This window comes from Scardinius erythrophthalmus (assembly GCF_964197995.2).
Source record: "Scardinius erythrophthalmus genome assembly, chromosome: 17".
Lineage (NCBI taxonomy): Eukaryota > Metazoa > Chordata > Actinopteri > Cypriniformes > Leuciscidae > Scardinius > Scardinius erythrophthalmus.
This window is the reverse complement of record NC_138237.1, coordinates 8,487,506-8,505,304: the sequence shown is the minus strand read 5'-3', so window position 1 is coordinate 8,505,304 and position 17,799 is coordinate 8,487,506. Positions and strand designations below refer to the sequence as shown.

At 41.8% G+C, this 17,799-nt stretch overlaps 1 protein-coding gene across 1 annotated transcript; it reads right to left on the bottom strand.

The window, feature by feature from the left end:
- Window positions 1-3,338: 3,338 nt before the first annotated feature.
- LOC308705635 (uncharacterized protein) lies at window positions 3,339-17,531 on the bottom strand. The gene is made up of 5 exons (XM_081390725.1): window positions 17,416-17,531; window positions 17,212-17,331; window positions 4,450-4,581; window positions 4,147-4,254; window positions 3,339-4,016 (listed from the first exon to the last, which is right to left on the bottom strand). The coding sequence occupies exons 1-5, from the start codon at window positions 17,462-17,464 to the stop codon at window positions 3,544-3,546; spliced, it is 882 nt and encodes a 293-aa protein (XP_081246851.1). The 5' UTR covers window positions 17,465-17,531; the 3' UTR covers window positions 3,339-3,543.
- Window positions 17,532-17,799: the final 268 nt, after the last annotated feature.

Genomic DNA, 17,799 nt, shown 5'->3' with positions numbered 1-17,799 from the left:
ATGATTATATAATACATAAACAAAATGTGAATAAATCAATAAAAAAAATACAAGAATACATTTTTATAAATCAGCAACATTAGATTTATATACTTTAGTATATATGAATTTTCTTTTCATTTTATATTAATTAATCAATTAATATATATGAATTAACATACGTAATATATAAGCTATGATATTAAGTAGGCTATATATATATATATATATATATATATATATATATATATATATATATATAAACACATCTTTAATATATATATATATATATATATATATATATATATATATAACACATTTATTTTGCCTTTCTTTTCTGCACCCCCCCCCCTTTTTTGTTTTGCCACCAGATTTCACATATATCTTTATTTCTTTTCTTTTATTTCATAATTATTTTTGTCTATATTTTTTAATAATTTCTTTATATTTGTACTTTCATATCATGTTTTTGTTTGTTTTGATTCTACTTTTTTTGGCCATTTTTTTCTCCATGCCTATTCTTTTTACATTGCAGTTCATGGCTTCTGTAGTGTTACATCTAATATTGTTCATACTATGCATTTGAATTAAACATTTATTAATTACATTTTCCTTTTTATGGCAATATATATATATATATACATATATATATATATATATATATGTGTGTGTTTGTGTGTGTATATATTGTGTATATATAAGTTGCTGCTGGTAATTTTAGCAAAAAAAATGTAGAGCTACATCAGAAAAACACAGAACTCCAGCTCTGTCACTTAATGTCACGGACGGTGCTGCTGATATTTTGGGTATTTTGCCCTGAATGGGACTATAGTCAAAGTTCAGTTATTGATTAAACAGGGAACTCACTCTAGATTTGAACAAAGCAGCACAAACATTTCCGATAACCTCTAATTGATAAGACTGTATTTGCTTTGGGGGTTTTCATTGAAAAAGATACAAACACAGACATTTTTAGCAACTCATGTGATTGCTGTAATAACAGGTGTTTAGTATTAATGTCATGTCAAAATGCACAAGAGCAGATTTGAGCACAACATACATAAATGTAATAATCATTTAATCTTTGTCCCCTTTGATGAAAACTTTTGACATTTTCTATAGCAGTTTTTACTTTACCCGTTTGTTGACCTGCTGATTATTATCCATGAGGCTAATCAATAAGCACTGTCAATCATCATGGGGATTTAAAGATGAAGACTGTCACTTGAAGTTTTGTTCAGTTGTTCAGCTTGTAGTTTCTATTTTCTGGTGACTTCTCTGATATACTATAAGACTTTACTACCAATAGCAAATGCAATTAATACATTGATACTGTGACAATGTATACAACATAATTGTGAAATCAAAAAACGTATTTTGCATTAAGCTGTTTGATGTCAAGCAGACGCAGTGTTATTTTGGTAAAAATATAATCTGCTGCCCCCTGCTGATCAATGATGCTAAATACAGTTTTACACTTTATTTAAACCACTGTTACTACACTACAACAGTGCCAAAAGAAAGTTATTATTATTTTGCAATATATCTTTTGAAGTTATTTTGAAGTTCTTTAGCATTACTCCAAACTTGACTTAAGAAATTGCCTTGTATAGTAAAGTTTAGTAATTTATTAAACATTTATTTACATGTTTCAGCCTCTTCTCTCAGCTTTAGCAGAGGCCCGTCACAAAGAGATTTAATAGCACATCTTTTTGCAGTCCATGTGATTTGAGTAAATTTTGGAGAGCTTGGTTAATCAGTCCAATAAGATATTATTAACTGAATCTCTTCCTTTTTATTGTACAAATGTAACATTTCAAAGTATTTACAGTTTTTTTTTTCTTTTTCTTTTCTTTTAAAAAACCATATAGACACTGGTTTATGGGTTTACAGTGGGGCTGTGAATATTTGGGTAGACAGAGAATCGACTTGATTCACGATCCATAGGTTTGCGATTCAAGATTTTTTTTTCTAATTCAGAACTATTCAATTTTAAATGATTCACAATCAAATTTGATGCCGATTCGATTAACTATTAGATTCTGCATTTTTTAAAGTGCATTCACAGGATTATTTAAATGTTTCCCCTAATGTACTAGTCTGGGTGTGAATTAGCCTACACATCGGCCTTCGTGTGGGGCCAAAAAAACAACAACAACCTTTTGTCCATTTTTACATGTTAGTTCTTAATGATTCTTATTTTAATAATTTATATTAGGCAAAATGTAAAAAGGCTTTAAAAGTATTGTTAGTTCATGTTAACTATTGTGTAGGAACCCGTAGGGCAGGGATAGGCAACTCCGGTCCTGGAGGGCCACTGTCCTGCAGAGTTTAGCTCCAACCCTAATTAAACACACCTGAACTAGGCAATCAATGTTTTCAGGATTACTAGATAGATACAGGCAGGTGAGTTTTTATCAGGGTTGAAGCTAAACTCTGCAGGACAGTGGCCCTCCACGACCGAAGTTGCCTATCCCTGCCGTAGGGTGTCCCATTTGCCATCTTTAGGTCTCAGAAGGGTGCTCGTGAGCGCCCCCTTTGCGGTCTATATGCGCCCTCGGGCTCCGCAGCAGACTTCTTCCCGACAGTCAAAGCGGCATTACGTCACGAAAGTGCGAACTCGTAGGAAGACCACGAGTGCTTAGGGTGCCATCTGGGACAGTGGTCTTCCTACGAGTCCGCACTTCAGTGCACATCGATGGCGCATATCGACCGCAAAGGGGGGCGCTCGCGAGCACCCTTCTGAGGCCTGAAATGACAAATGGGACACCGACACCCTACGCCGGTTTCACGGACTTAAGTGGCAGCCATTTTAAGTCCACAAGACCGAAAGTGCATATGAAGTGTGCCATTTGGGACAGGGCTGTGCACTTGCGGTCTTGAGGACTGATAGCTGCAAACGTGTGTCCATTAAGTCCACAAGACCGTAGGGTGTCCCATTTGTTATAGATTTCAGAAGGGTGTTTGCTTGAGCCCCCCTTGCAGGATTTGTAATCGATGCATCAAGAAAACACGTGAATCCTTACACCCCTAGTTCACAGAGATTATTGTCCCCTAGCTGTTAGCCATCAACATTTCAAAGTGGTTATGATGTAACAAAGTCTCGTTTACTGAAATCATGTGACTTTGGCAGTTTGATTTGAGCCCCGGGAATCACTGGTTCAAAACGTTTCGCAAAGGTTTCAAAGCCGCACAAAGCGTGTTTAGAAAGCGTCAGTCACTATCGCCTGCCATCTCATTATTGCTCTAGTCTGTGACAGCTATCAGAATCGAGGTGAAGCTGATAACTGGTGAATATGCAAATTAGCCCTGCCTCCTTTTCACTAATTTTATGTTTTAGAAATAAACCCAGAAACAATTGCAAAGGTGATCATTACATTTTATTTCAGTGATCGTTATATTTTGTTTAATATTTCATAAAATCCATATATATTTCCTTCAACTAATCAGATTTTCTATATTTTTTTAAGTTCCTCACACCAGATCAAATATTGTACTGATGAAAACACAAGCTATATATTCAGTAAAGAGTGTCTGATTGTAGAATGTGAAGATCTGCTGTATTCAGTGCATCATGAAGTAGGAGAGCAGAGAACAGCAGAGGAACAGGAAGCTCTGGGTGACACTCTGAGCCCCGTTACACAGGTTCCCCGCACAACTTGTTGTGGCGCTCTGGGTGACACTCTGAGCCCCGTTACACAGGTTCCCCGCACAACTTGTTGTGGCGCTCTGGGTGACACTCTGAGCCCCGTTACACAGGTTCCCCGCACAACTTGTTGTGGCGCTCTGGGTGACACTCTGAGCCCCGTTACACAGGTTCCCCGCACAACTTGTTGTGGCGCTCTGGGTGACACTCTGAGCCCCGTTACACAGGTTCCCCGCACAACTTGTTGTGGCGCTCTGGGTGACACTCTGAGCCCCGTTACACAGGTTCCCCTCACAACATGAGAAGCTCTGAACACTACTAACTGATGTGGCGTCACAAATAGATTTAGACACACAGCCTTTTAGAACCAATGACTGACCTCCAAAAGTCCCTGATGAAAAGAAAGAAAACAAAGGCTGATTCAGTCTAAGCTGGAGAACATGCGATCTTTATCAAATGTTTAAACCTAAGACAGTTTAAAAGATAATGACTTTAATTTGTTTCCGTTTCCAGATTCTCACCTGTTGCTTTAATGCAGCGATCTTCAGTCCCTGAACAGCTCAATATGTTTGAGCAGCTCTGTTCATCACAAGAGAAACATTTATTTCCATTGGGGATGTTAGAGGGATCTACAGGAGGAAAACAAGTATCCTTTTATTTTATTTTCTGTACAAAATATTTAATGAAACAACACTCCTTTTTCTGCTCCATTCAATCACTTCATCACAGACAAACCACACCATGCTTTTTATTGAATCTCATATGGAAGTAAATTGAATGTTGACTTTAAAGAAGATATTTGTCTGATCACTGAAGTACAATACCTGGAGCATCTTGGACGTTACACTGGTTCGTGTTACAGCAGGTAGTCGTCGTCTTTACAATGCCGAGATTCATGGACCCATTTTGACAGGCAACTGCACAATCTTTAATCTTCACTTTAGAAGTAATGTCACCTGAAAATATGAATGATACAGGAAAGACCAGTTCAACTCCACATTAGTTTAATGGTAAATGTATTTATAAATGTCAAAACGTAGCATTTTTCTCAAAATACAAAAATGTATTACAAAATCATAAATGTGTAGATTTAAAAATCATGGTTTCCCCCGTTATGGTTAAATCACGGAAGCTACACCAGTTACCTTTGCCAAGAGATCTCAATTTATTATGTATCATGTGTCAGAGAAACAGCATATAAGAACATAAGGCTACATGAGAGGTCTTCATTCTAGATTTATCTGTTCCCCATTTCTCTATCTTCTCACCCCATCATACTAGCTGTAAATGATTTATCTGCTTTATGTTTCTCTGCCCTCATGCCTCTGTTTCTCTGAGGTGGTACAGTAAGGTTGAGCTTATATACATTACAGAGCAGCTTCCTTTTAAGGTAGCAAACTATGTTGCTTAAGCTTTAAAAATGGAACGTATATGTCATATACGAACACATGGCACAAACCATTTCCATATTAAGAACTATCTTTGTTGTTTACATCTGCATCAGTTGAAACATGTTACAGTACACACCCCTCAAAGCAAAAATATAGCTTCCCTCTTGTCTCTGACATATGATTTTCACATGGTTCCATGTTCCATGGCATCACAGTCCCGCCCACAGCCCGAGAGCGCTTAGGTGCCGGAAGTAAATTTCCCATTCATTTCTCCCATTGACGTTTTGGAAAATCCGTATCTAAAGAGTTTTAGAGCATGTCTGAGGATAACCAGCTACGGCTGAACTCATAGGCATATAACATATCATTTCGAGTGAAAAAACGACGAGAAAATTCAACAAAAGTCAAAGGTACAAGACTGTGTAGGCTACATATTTTCATTTCCAAGCGAAGGAACTACTCATCCCATAAACCACCGCGCCTCACTGAAGTCGACTGAAGCCACAACCGCGAAAGAGCCTTTAGAGCTACTTTCAAATATGACGACAGCCACGCAAACTTTTTCTTGTGCAGTTTATAGCAGTTCTTTCAGTAGTAAATAATTGTGTTTTTTATAGGTATAGTGTATTGAATTTTATATTTATCATCGTGTATTTTATATTGTGTGCGTGTGTGAAAAGCGGTTAACGATAAGGTTAGCAACATGGTGCAGTGCTTTGTACCTTTGTACCTGACTGCAATCACCGCTCAGTGGTCAACACATGACGCCACGATCTGGCGGTCCGCGGCGTTCTGCTCATCAGTTTCAGCGGCCCACGGGCAGGTTGCTGACAAATGCCTCAACAATTTCCCCGCTTGTGGTCCATGCTCATTTTATTCATGAAGTTATAGTTCATCCTTAATTTTAATAACATTTAATGTATTTTCTTAATAACAACAAGTGAAAATTAAAAAGTGATGGTCAGCAAACCAGAAAGTGCATCATATTCAGTTTATTAACTTGTCATGAATTATTACACAAATGTTCAGTAAATGCATGAAGAGGTATGCCTAAGCTAAATATTGTTTTGACAGTGGCATCAGAAAATGCTTGATTTAACTCATACCATATGAAGGCTACAGTAGCCTAGCTAAAGTGAACGATAATGCTAACTAACGTTGCCATCTCACCACAACTTTGTAAGTCTTGTCCCTCATGCTGGCCCTTACAAAACCCACAAGCTGACCCTCGGACACGCTACACTCAACTACATGACCCGATTTGAAGTGGTTTTCACCCCTTTTAACACTTTTGTTTTCCTCCTTGAAGCCATCATGATAGCCAAGGAGATCATGATTGCAGATAAATCTACCGTGCAAAAAAACGCAACACAGGTTTTTTTTTTTTTAATGATCTTCTGTCTTCACGGACTTTCGCGGGGTTTAACCAGACAGTTACACGAGCTCAACCAATCAGATGCATCACTGTGGGATTGTTCAGGATTGTGGGTAATGAAGTAGCCTACTTCTCCAAGACATTGCGAATAAAATGCATTTATCTCAAAACAAGGATAGTGCCCCATGAACTTTTGGCCGTTATATGAGCATATACAATCGCTTAGTACAGCCGTAGCTGGTTTTAAGTCTACCATGGATGGTTACGTTTTTATGGCCTATACCCCAACTGTCAATGGAGAAATTGTATTGAATTTTTACTTCCGGCACCGGCTGTGGGCGGGACTGTGATGCTCTATAGTCTCCTCATGCACATAAAACTCTGACTTGACAAAATACATTATGAAATTATTATGAAAATGAATAAAGAAAAATAATACAGATACATAACATTAAACAGTAAATTATTTTAGTCTTCAGCCCCTCCACTGGAACTACGACAGTAAGTTCCACACTGTCACTCCACCAGTGGCCATCTAATGAAGCGATAGAAGAAAAGGAAAGGCAGACCAAAGAAAGACACGATAACAAAACAAAATAAACAAAATAAAGATACAATAGAAACATAAGGAAAACAGGAAAGGGAAAACACAAAGAAAACAAAACAAACAAATAACCCCATCCATGTTATGTTCCCGAATATTATGTGCAATTTAAAGGTGCATAGCGCTAGCCTGGGTTCTCTTACGAGAGGTTCTCTCGTATTGCGTAGTTGCTACGCTTCGGGAAAGCCTTTCTTTCTCGAGATACTGAAGCCAAAAATTATCCTTAATTTTTATAATCTTGTCAACGCAGTGCGGCAGCCTGCAGACCTAGGGCAAGCTGACTAGCGTGCCCATTGGCTGCCCTGCGGCAACTGCAGCAGCCTACCGCTGAGCCCTAGGCGTGACGTCACGACCAGTGAGCGCGCTTGGCGCCCTTAATGCGTCACAGCCCGCCAAAAGGGGTGTGGCTTAGCGTATATAAACAGGGCTCGGAGGCTGCTTCCCCGATTTCTGTCTTTTCAGCGAAGCTCTCCGCATCGCTGGACTCTGAGGAAGCCGCCGTCGAATCAAGCGACCAGCACGCCGAGGATCTCAGACTGAGGATGCCGGCCGCCTTCGCCGCCTTCAGCTTTCCCTGCCTGCTTCGCTATCCGGCGCATATATCCTTTATTTGCTCTGTGTTGTGTGTGTTTGTGTGTTCGCCTCGCGACACACTTTGCATCTAAAAGAGCGCGAGGCGTTGTTTCAAATGCCTCGCTCGTCCTGTGGCTCGTGCAGAGCCACGCTCAGCGACAGAGACCGCCATGTATCTGCGCTCTCTGCCTGGGCTTCGACACGCAGCCGCGCCCTTTCCTCGGGCGGCTGCGAACAGTGTGAGGATTTGCCAATGTCGACCCTGCGGGCTCGACTCGCCATGTTTGATGATCGTCCCCCTTCTCCGGCTGCCTCTTCCGGGCCGCGTAAGAAGAAACGCCGCTCTCAAAGGCCTTCCGAGCCGGTTATGACAGCTGAGCGCTCGCCGGAGCCCCTCCCGCGAGCCTCGCTATCTCCTTCTCCCCCCCACCTCCCGACGCGCTGGTTACTCCCCTCTGTCAAGCCGCGCAAACGGCGCCGCTCACAAGGGATGTCAGAACGGATGGTCACGGGCTATAGCTTCCTTTACGTTACAAGAAAGCTACCCCCCCCGGATGACGCACGCCCTCTCCCCCTCTGTTCGAGCCGCGCAAGGCGCCGCTCACAAGGGATGTCAGAAGTAGACTGTCACGGGCTGGCTTCCTTTACGTTATAAGAAAGCTACCCCGCGTCTCGGTCGCGCGCGTCACTCACCGGCCACCTCCGTTTCTCACACATTTCTCAGTCCCCTCCTAAGCTCAGGCGACTAGAAATATCTATATTGCAGTAAACGAGCCTGTTTTTATACATGCACGCCTGCAAACATACGATGTCACAGCACATGATGACATCTTCCCGCTCTCTCTCCCTTTGTTCGAGCCGCACAATTGCGCCGTTCTCAAAGGATATCAGAGCGGACGTCACGAGCACCGGCGAAAGGAGGAAGAGAGTGTTCTTGTCCCGCCTAGGCCGGACTACCTCCAATTTCTCGCATATTTCTCAGTCCCCTCTAAGTTCAGGCGGCTGGAAATACTAATACTGCAGTAAACGAGCCTGTTTTAATACACGCGCGCCTGCAAACAAACGCCGAAACGAAGCACGCCGCTCGGTCATATGCTCGCACTGACTGGAAGCCCATGTATGCCCCTGTGGCTCAGTGGCAGAACATTAGGCTTCCGCACCTGAGACCCGAGTTCGAATCCGGCTCTGGCGGCAGAAATTTTTTTTTCTGCTTGCTTCTCCGAGCTCGCGGCCAGCTTTCTTACATACAGAAAGCAAACCCGCATCTCACGGGATACATATTTCTCAGTCCCCTCTAAGTTCAGGCGGCTGGAAATACTATACTGCAGTAAACGGGCCTGTTTTAATACACGCGCGCCTGCAAACAAACACCGAAACGAAGCACGCCGCTCGGTCATATGCTCGCACTGACTGGAAGCTCATGTATGCCCCTGTGGCTCAGTGGCAGAACATTAGGCTTCCGCACCAGAGACCCGAGTTCGAATCCGGCTCTAGCGGCAGAATTTTTTTTTTCTGCTTGCTTCTCCGAGCTCGCGGCCAGCTTTCTTACATACAGAAAGGAAACCCGCATCTCACGGGATACATATTTCTCAGTCCCCTCTAAGTTCAGGCGGCTGGAAATACTATACTGCAGTAAACTGGCCTGTTTTAATACACGCGCGCCTGCAAACAAACACCGAAACGAAACACGACGCTGGCTTCTCCGAGCTCGCGGCCAGCTTTCTTACATACAGAAAGCGAACCCGCATCTCACAGGATGGTGCTTGAGTATTTATGAGCATATGAGCCATCAAAGCATTTGCTCTATAACGCCGATGGTGTTACAAGTGTAGAAAATGTGCCCACTCCCATGTGCTCACTGCTACACACAAACACGGTCTCCCCGGTAACGCTCACAGAGCGCACTCTCATAAAGCGGACACATGCCGCTTGAGTACTAAGTGTAGTAAATGTGCCCACAACTCTGTGCTCACACCTAGCTGCTGCCCGCTCTGTCACACAGTTACCCCGGGTTGCAGATCCTCTAAAGCTCACAAACATTCCGGCTCTAGCCGAAGGTGTCATAAGTGTAGAAAATGTGCCCACTCCCATGTGCTCACTGCTTCACACAAACAGGGTCCCCATGGTACGCACAGAGCGCTCTCTCATGAAGCGGACGCAAGCCGCTCCGAGTATTAAGTGTAGAAAATGTGCCCAAACTTTTCCCCCGGTCTCTCTGCTGCCTCAAGTCATCGAGAGAATCAGGGAAGCGCGCCACTCAGTGCTCCTCATTGCCCCATGCTGGGAGAACCAAGCTTGGTTCCCGGATCTAATACAGCTGGCATACTCAGCCCCCTGGCCGATACCGGTGAAGAGAGACCTTCTCTCTCAAGCACGCGGCTCGATATGGCATCCCCATCCAGAGCGCTGGTCTCTGCATGCGTGGAGCCTCAACGATTACACGCTGATCTGCCAGACGGGGTCATGAACCCCTCTACGAGGCGGCTCTACATGTCGAAATGGTCAGTGTTTAACAGATGGTGCACTGCTAAGGGGCTCGATCCACAGACATGTGGGGTATCGCGAATACTGTGTTTCCTTCAAGAGCTACTGGACGCGGGCAGGTCCCCCTCCACGCTCAAAGTCTATGTTGCGGCCATTTCAGCGCTCTCTGTTTCAGAGCGGGGCCGCGCATTAGGAAGGAACGAGTTCGCCATCCGCTTCCTTAGGGGAGCCAGGAGGATGAACCCCCCGCGACCCCCCTCGGTTCCTATGTGGGATCTTTCTCTGGTCTTGGAGGCCCTGAGAACGCATCCCTTCGAACCCTTGGAAACTGTGGATATGAAATACCTCACGCTCAAAACCGTTTTTCTGATAGCACTGTCTTCAGTCAAACGAGTGGGAGACCTTCACGCGTTTTCTGTTAACGCCGCGTGCCTCGAGTTCAGACCTAATGACTCCAAAGTCATTCTCAGACCGAGGCATGGGTACGTTCCCAAAATTTTGGCCACTCCCTTCAGAGCACAGGTCATTTCCCTCTCAGCCCTGCCAACGCACGGCAGCGAGGCCGATAGTAATCTCCTCTGCCCGGTCAGGGCGTTGAGAAACTACATTTCACGGTCCGCCGCTTTCAGGCGCTCGGAACAGCTCTTTGTTTCGTTTGGTGGGCGCACCAAGGGTTTCGCCGCCTCGAAACACAGCCTGTCCAGATGGATAGTGGACGCTATTGCTGCTGCTTATGCGTCTAAAGACCTGCAGTGCCCATTGGGCATTCGAGCTCACTCCACCAGAGGCATGGCCTCGTCGTGGGCGTGGTCCAGCGGGATTCCCATTCATGACATTTGTGCAGCGGCAGGCTGGGCCTCCCCCTCCACATTTGTTAGGTTTTACAACCTGGATGTTCCCGCCTTGCAGGCGAAAGTGTTATCAGTCTAAGTCTCGCGTATGCCAGCCCACTATCTGTGCGCGGGCTACGTTGTGTGATTTAGCTCTACTGGTTGAGCTGCACTATGCAGGGAATTGTCAGTTCGGACCGGCCGTGCCGCTCCTAACCCCCTAGTGTGTGCTTATGTACGGCGCTAGCCCTCTTTGGGCCGCCCGGCTCTCTGCTATCACGTTCCCCGGGCTCTCCCTGGGACTCATTCAGTGGATGCTGGGCGCGCACGGCGTTGACAAGGGCGTTCCCGTAGCGTAGCAACTACGCAATACGAGAGAACCTCTCGTAAGAGAACGTTTCGGTTACTCACGTAACCTCTGTTCTCTCTAGAAGAGGGAACGAGTATTGCGTAGCCCGCCGTGCTCGCGCCACGAGCTCATTTCGCTTCATGCGACAGAAACCAGAGAAGCAGCCTCCGAGCCCTGTTTATATACGTTAAGCCACACCCCTTTTCGCGGGCTGTGACGCATTAAGCGCGCCAAGCGCGCTCATTGGTCGTGACGTCACGCCTAGGGCTCAGCGGTAGGCTGCTGCAGTTGCCGCAGGGCAGCCAATGGGCACGCTAGTCAGCTTGCCCTAGGTCTGCAGGCTGCCGCACTGCGTTGACAAGATTATAAAAATTAAGGATAATTTTTGGCTTCAGTATCTCGAGAAAGAAAGGCTTTCCCGAAGCGTAGCAACTACGCAATACTCGTTCCCTCTTCTAGAGAGAACAGAGGTTACGTGAGTAACCGAAACGTTTCCCCATTCTGCCTTGAGCAGCGCGATTTTATTCACGCTGCAAGGTAGTCTGGCTACCATGGGCTAATTTTTCCCCTGAAATAGGGAACCAATCACAGAACGGGGAGGGAGCAGCAAGACGATGACGAAGTATATGCGACACACCGAAGCAGTTTGTTTATCTATGGATCCAACATGACAGACGTAAAAATATATGCATATTTAGTTTAGCAAGCAAACACATCTACAAAAATATGCCTGTATTTCAAGTTGATAAAATAATTTAAAATCCACATCAGTTTATTTGTGCCGACGCGCCACGCCCTCCCAGGATCTATAACGTTACCTAGGCTACTTCCACTTTTAAAAATTCATCATAACCGCGCGCGCGATCTGCTTGCAGTCGTCGAGATGGATGCTGAGGAGTTGAAGAAAAGAATAGCTATTGGAGATTGTAAAGTTGTCGACAATACGTCATCAAAAATCAAGTCCAGTGTGTGGGAGAAATTTGGAGTTATCTGAAGAAAATATTGTAAAAAGCTTTGCTGCAAACATTTTCGTGTTGGATAGCCACAAATGTGGAACTTCATCCCTGAGGAAGCACGCAGATAACTGGTAACAAAGCCGTTCTATCGAACGATATTTTTCATATTTAACACTGTTAGTATGTGTGGTGTGCAGGGCGTGTTTGAACCCAAAATTGTCAGATGTAGGCTAGACGAAATTGTGTGGCATAGTGGTGTAGCCGCGTCTGTTCGATTTGTGTGGTAACGTTAGCCATGTTCTTCATGTATCGGCCTTTTGACAGCTTCGGCTGAAGTTGTCCTTGTGTTAATTGTCGTGTAATAACTTCTGTATGACCTGGCAATAAACATTTTTGTAAGTGTGTCTATAATGTGATAGTCTAAACTGATTTTATTTCGGGTGCGGGTCGGGTGTCGGTTCTATTTTAAGCGGGTCGGTGCAGATTTTTATTAGTGCTGCTGTTGGAAAACGGGTCGGGTGCGGATTTACAAAATTGGACCCGTGCAGGACTCTCTGGTGTACACATAAATCTCTGACCCATCGTCGTCTTCTTCGTTGAATATCTGTCGCTCTACATACGTCATCTGGTATAATTTGAAACGATTGGCTATGAGCTACGTACAGGCGCATTTGATAGACATTTGTAGCGCCCAATAAACGGCTCTGGGCATTCGTAAACCACGCCTCAAATACGAGAAAATGAACATGTAGTATCCAGACCACGTCTCAAAGAGAAAGTGGTCTGATGTTAGCCAGGCTAGCATAGCGCAAGATTCTGAGTTTTTGCAGAACTATGCCACCTCTGGCGGCAAGCGAAACTGCAGCCAGAGATGTGCACCACACGCACACGCACGCTTGCACGAGCTGTTCATAACAAAGGAGCATCAGCCGCAAATCTTTTGTTTACAATCATAATGTCTTCTTCAGGTAATAAAGTTATAAATCTGCAAGTCATTTTAAATATGTGAAAGGAAAGGCAATTGAGTAAATTACACACTTATGTGTGAGGGAAAAACGGGGGTAGTAGAAAACTTTTTTATTTCCATCTATCTCCATGTTGAACTGTGTTATGTGTTTACTGTATCCACTTATGATTGTATTATTATGGAAACACGTTCATGAACAATATAAGTTGTTACTTTGTAAAAGCTCGAAAGCTACACAGTCGGTCAAAAAAGTACACTTAATTGTCTCAAGGTAATAAACAATTAAATGGCACTATGACGTTACCATAAAAGCCAAACAGGCTAATCCGCCGAAGATTTGCGGGGGTTAAGCCTGTTTTATTGAACTGCTAAGTAGCATATTCCAATAGCAATACATCCTAATTAAGCAGTAATTTGCTCAAAATTTGTGTCTAATTATCTAACTTATATATCAGCATTTTATATCACACACTCAAGATATTTGAACTGTTTTAATGGAATAGCAAATCATTAAACAGAGCAGACCGGAGATCCCTCCATTTGAAAGCCTTCCCTATGTTTACTCTCGTCTTATTCCGACGCCTGTCTGAGTCCAATTTGGCCCTTTTGGTTGCACTAGACTAGACAAAAGTTTTCTTTTTTTATCTTACGTGGAGTTTGCGTTGGTGTTTGAAATGAACTACAAGCTGGTCTCTTACAATCCATCTTCTACGGAGAATGCCGGCGAATACACAAACCTGCCATACATAGCTATGTGAGCGTGCCGTGAACGCGCATGACGTCACTAATAATTCTTCTGCCGGTGCCTTGACTCGTTAAGTACTTAACTCCTCAAGTTCGCAGCCAAAACAACAACCAAAATAAACATTGATGTTAAAGAATCCTATCCCCTTTGAGTTGAAAATCAGTAAGCGAGTGTTCATTGTTTGTGAGGTTGTGTTTTGTAAGTAGTGTAGAATGTGTAAAATATCTTATTTCACTCCTTATGTCCCATTCTCAATTCTTTCCATTTGCCATCAAATAAGCATTTCTAAAGTTATCTTTAGTTTAAATAATTAATAATTACTTTATCCCCTGTTACCCAGACTTCTTTTGAATTGGCAAAAACAAGTCTTCATCTTTAAACACCACCATGTCTTGGAATTGTCCAGTTCCAATGTTTAATGATCTGAAATGTGAAAACTATGATAGATATTAATTCAACATCATACAGCCATCACAGATTCAGGATCTAAAACTTTTAGACAATTTTTTATAAGGCAACTAACATTCTAAAATAAATTAACAATGTTTGTTTTACTCTCTATCATTAATGACAATTACCCTCATGGTCTCAGCTAGTTCTTGAAAACTCTTTCCCATCAGCTCTTTTGTAAATAATTTCCTTTCCTCAGGGTGTTGTCCCCTCCTGGCATAGTTATATCAAGTTATGACACTTGTCACAATGAAATACAAACCATCCAAGGAATGCGGCCTCTGGTGATCAGGCATTGGAGAGCTCACTTTTTTTGGAGGGGCAGACAGCTGTAACCCTCAGTGATGCTGTTGGCCTAACAAACATCTGCTCAACCAAACGCATCTCACATCTAACACCTCCCTTCAGGAGATGCCCAGTGGCGTTGACTCCCCTGTCTTAGGTTGTCCTCTGTTGGCCAAAAGAGGATCTTACCCGTCTTTGAGAAATCAACTCATGCACACTGGTAACCAGTGCACAATGCTGAGTTCATACTCACTGAATTTAGTTATTACAACCGTTAATTCAGTGTAATATTCTGTTACATCAATAACTGGAACCATCAGCCCTGTACATGGTGAAGACAAAGATGAGACAAAGAAGTTACTGGTCATGGAATAAACAAAAAAAAAAAAAAAAGTCACTTCTATCATTCAAGGTAGAATATCATTAAAACATTTAACTCCCAATTGCATATATTATTTCTTTTAAAAATCTCTGTGTCTATAATTTCCAACTGAGACGCTGTGCTCACTCTAGATAGCTTGTTATGACACAGGCTCAAATAGCAGAATCTAAATGACTTTGAATGAGAGAAAGACTCTGAGAGAATGTCAAAACTGCCTCAGAGTAATTCTGCATTTTCATAACTTTTATAATTTAATTCTACTCACTTTTTAGTCTGACTTAGTCAGAAATTACATGTATTTCAAATAAACATTTTTGTTTATATTTGTCATTTTTCCTTATATATTTTCCAACTCACATTCTTATGAAGTCATTATCTATGCATCCATAGATCCATTATCCATTCATCAGCTTGTACATGTCAATTAACTATAAAACTATTATCATACATCTTTCCTCAAATTAATTCCTTAACTTCAATCTTATGTTGTTATTTTATCTCTTATTCTTCTTCAGACAAAACTTAAATTTTGTAATGTTAAACAACGATCACCTTTTAAACCCACATTAACACCAGAAATCTCTGTTAAAAAGCTTAGCTTGTTTGTGTGTTTCTCTTCAAATACCCTGAAGATAATGTTTTGCTATACAATTACCTTCGTGCATACTAGAGAGGCAACAGGCTTTCTATTTATATCTCTCTCTGTGTGTGTGTCTAAAGGAGAGTATAGATTCCAAAGGAAGGGGCTGCTTCACTCTCCCTTCTCACTCGATGAACAAAATTAACCCTTATATTTTCAGTAATCTTTTTTCTTCCTTTTTCAGTTTAACTCAGATCAGTTTCTTTTTTTTCTTTCTTTTTTAGTTTTATCTCAGATTAATTATTTTGAATTTTCTTTATTTTTTTCTAGTTAATCTCAGATTGATTTCTTTGTTTTTTCTTTTTCCTTTAAGCTTGCTCTGAAATATTTGAACAGCTTTACGGTCAAAATGCCTGCCTGCGATCCTAGCTAGTTACAACGGCACCTTCATACTTGTAGTACTCCATGTGTGTTAATGTTTTAGAGACTATTTTTACCCCTTCCTCTCGGAACTCGCCACTCTTAACTGCTCCTTTCAATCAATCCTGTCGCTTGTGTTTCACTTCCTTCCGTGTGTTGGATATATTTTAGAGTTAACTCTGCTCTTTTATTACAGTCTCGCCATATTCCAACCACCAATAGTGATAACCACAAAATTCTAGCTTAACCGTCTTACAGCTGATTTCCCGAATTTTTGACTAGATAGTCTTCTTTCTAAAAAAGATCTATCTCTATCCCAGCATATCAAATAGTTTTAGAGGTTTACTTTTCAGAGGAACTTAAATAAGCCAAATTAAATTGAATTACTTAATTTAATTCCATTTTACCATGTCTGACACATGTTTCTTGGCAACACAACTGGTACTTTAAATAACACAGTTCTTTTAAACAGTTTCAGTCAATGTCCAATCATCAGGTAGAATTACAATTATTTTGCAATGAAATAAGGTCTTACCTGACTGATTAAACCAATGCCTGAAGACGGAATCCTGTTCGTTTTGACACCAATTGTAGATTTAAAAATCATGGTTTCCCCCGTTATGGTTAAATCACGGAAACTACACCAGTTACCTTTGCCAAGAGATCTCAATTTATTATGTATCATGTGTCAGAGAGAAACAGCATATAAGCATATATTCCTTTTAAGGTAGCAAACTATGTTGCTTAAGCTTTAAAAATGGAACGTATACGTCATATACGAACACATGGCACAAACCATTTCCATATTAAGAACTATCTTTGTTGTTTACATCTGCATCAGTTGAAACATGTTACAGTACACACCCCTCAAAGCAAAAATATAGCTTCCCTCTTGTCTCTGACATATGATCCATGGTTCCATGCTATCTATAGTCTCCTCATGCACTCAACACATGCACATAAAACTCTGACTTGACAAAATACATTATGAAATTATTATGAAAATGAATAAAGAAAAATAATACAGATACATAACATTAAACAGTAATTTATTTTTGTCTTCAAATGAAATATCAGAAATATATGTTGAATATTCCGCCAGAAAAAGGAGAAGCCGTTCTGTTGCAGCACCAGTAAATTATAGCACCGTCTCCATCAGTCAAATAACTGTACCTTTCAATCCTATTGGACTTACCAGCTTGTGTCACTGCTGTCATACTCTGACACTGAGTAGATCCACTGGGACATGTTTTAACCGTTTGTCCTGCACAAGAACCCGTCGGACTCTTGCACTCATAACAGCTGAGAGAATGTCCTTTAGGAATAAAACAGAGAGAAAGAGACATCAGTGATCTGTATTTGTACCCAGTAACATCACAAACATTATTTGTCTTCGTACCTGCTGTGAAGAGAATGAACAGAAGAAAAACTGAGATTTGCAGATCCATATTTGATCAGGAGGAGAATGAAATAATGTGTCTGTTTCAGTGCCCTTTAATAGCTTATCAAAAGGGGAGGGTCTTCGTGAGAAAATGAAAGTTTAACACAGGTAAACATTTCTTGAAACAGAAACTTAATCTTTTTTTTTTTTAATTAAACTTTCAGAAAAGCTTACAGACATATCAAATATATGCATCAAACATAAGACAAACAGAAAATGGGGAAAACATATAACAGATCTTACATTGTACAGAGTAAAACATTAAATTCTACAAATTATTCTTTTCAATATAAGAGACGTTTTTATGCACTTCTTATTTCCAGTGATTGAGTTCAATGAGTC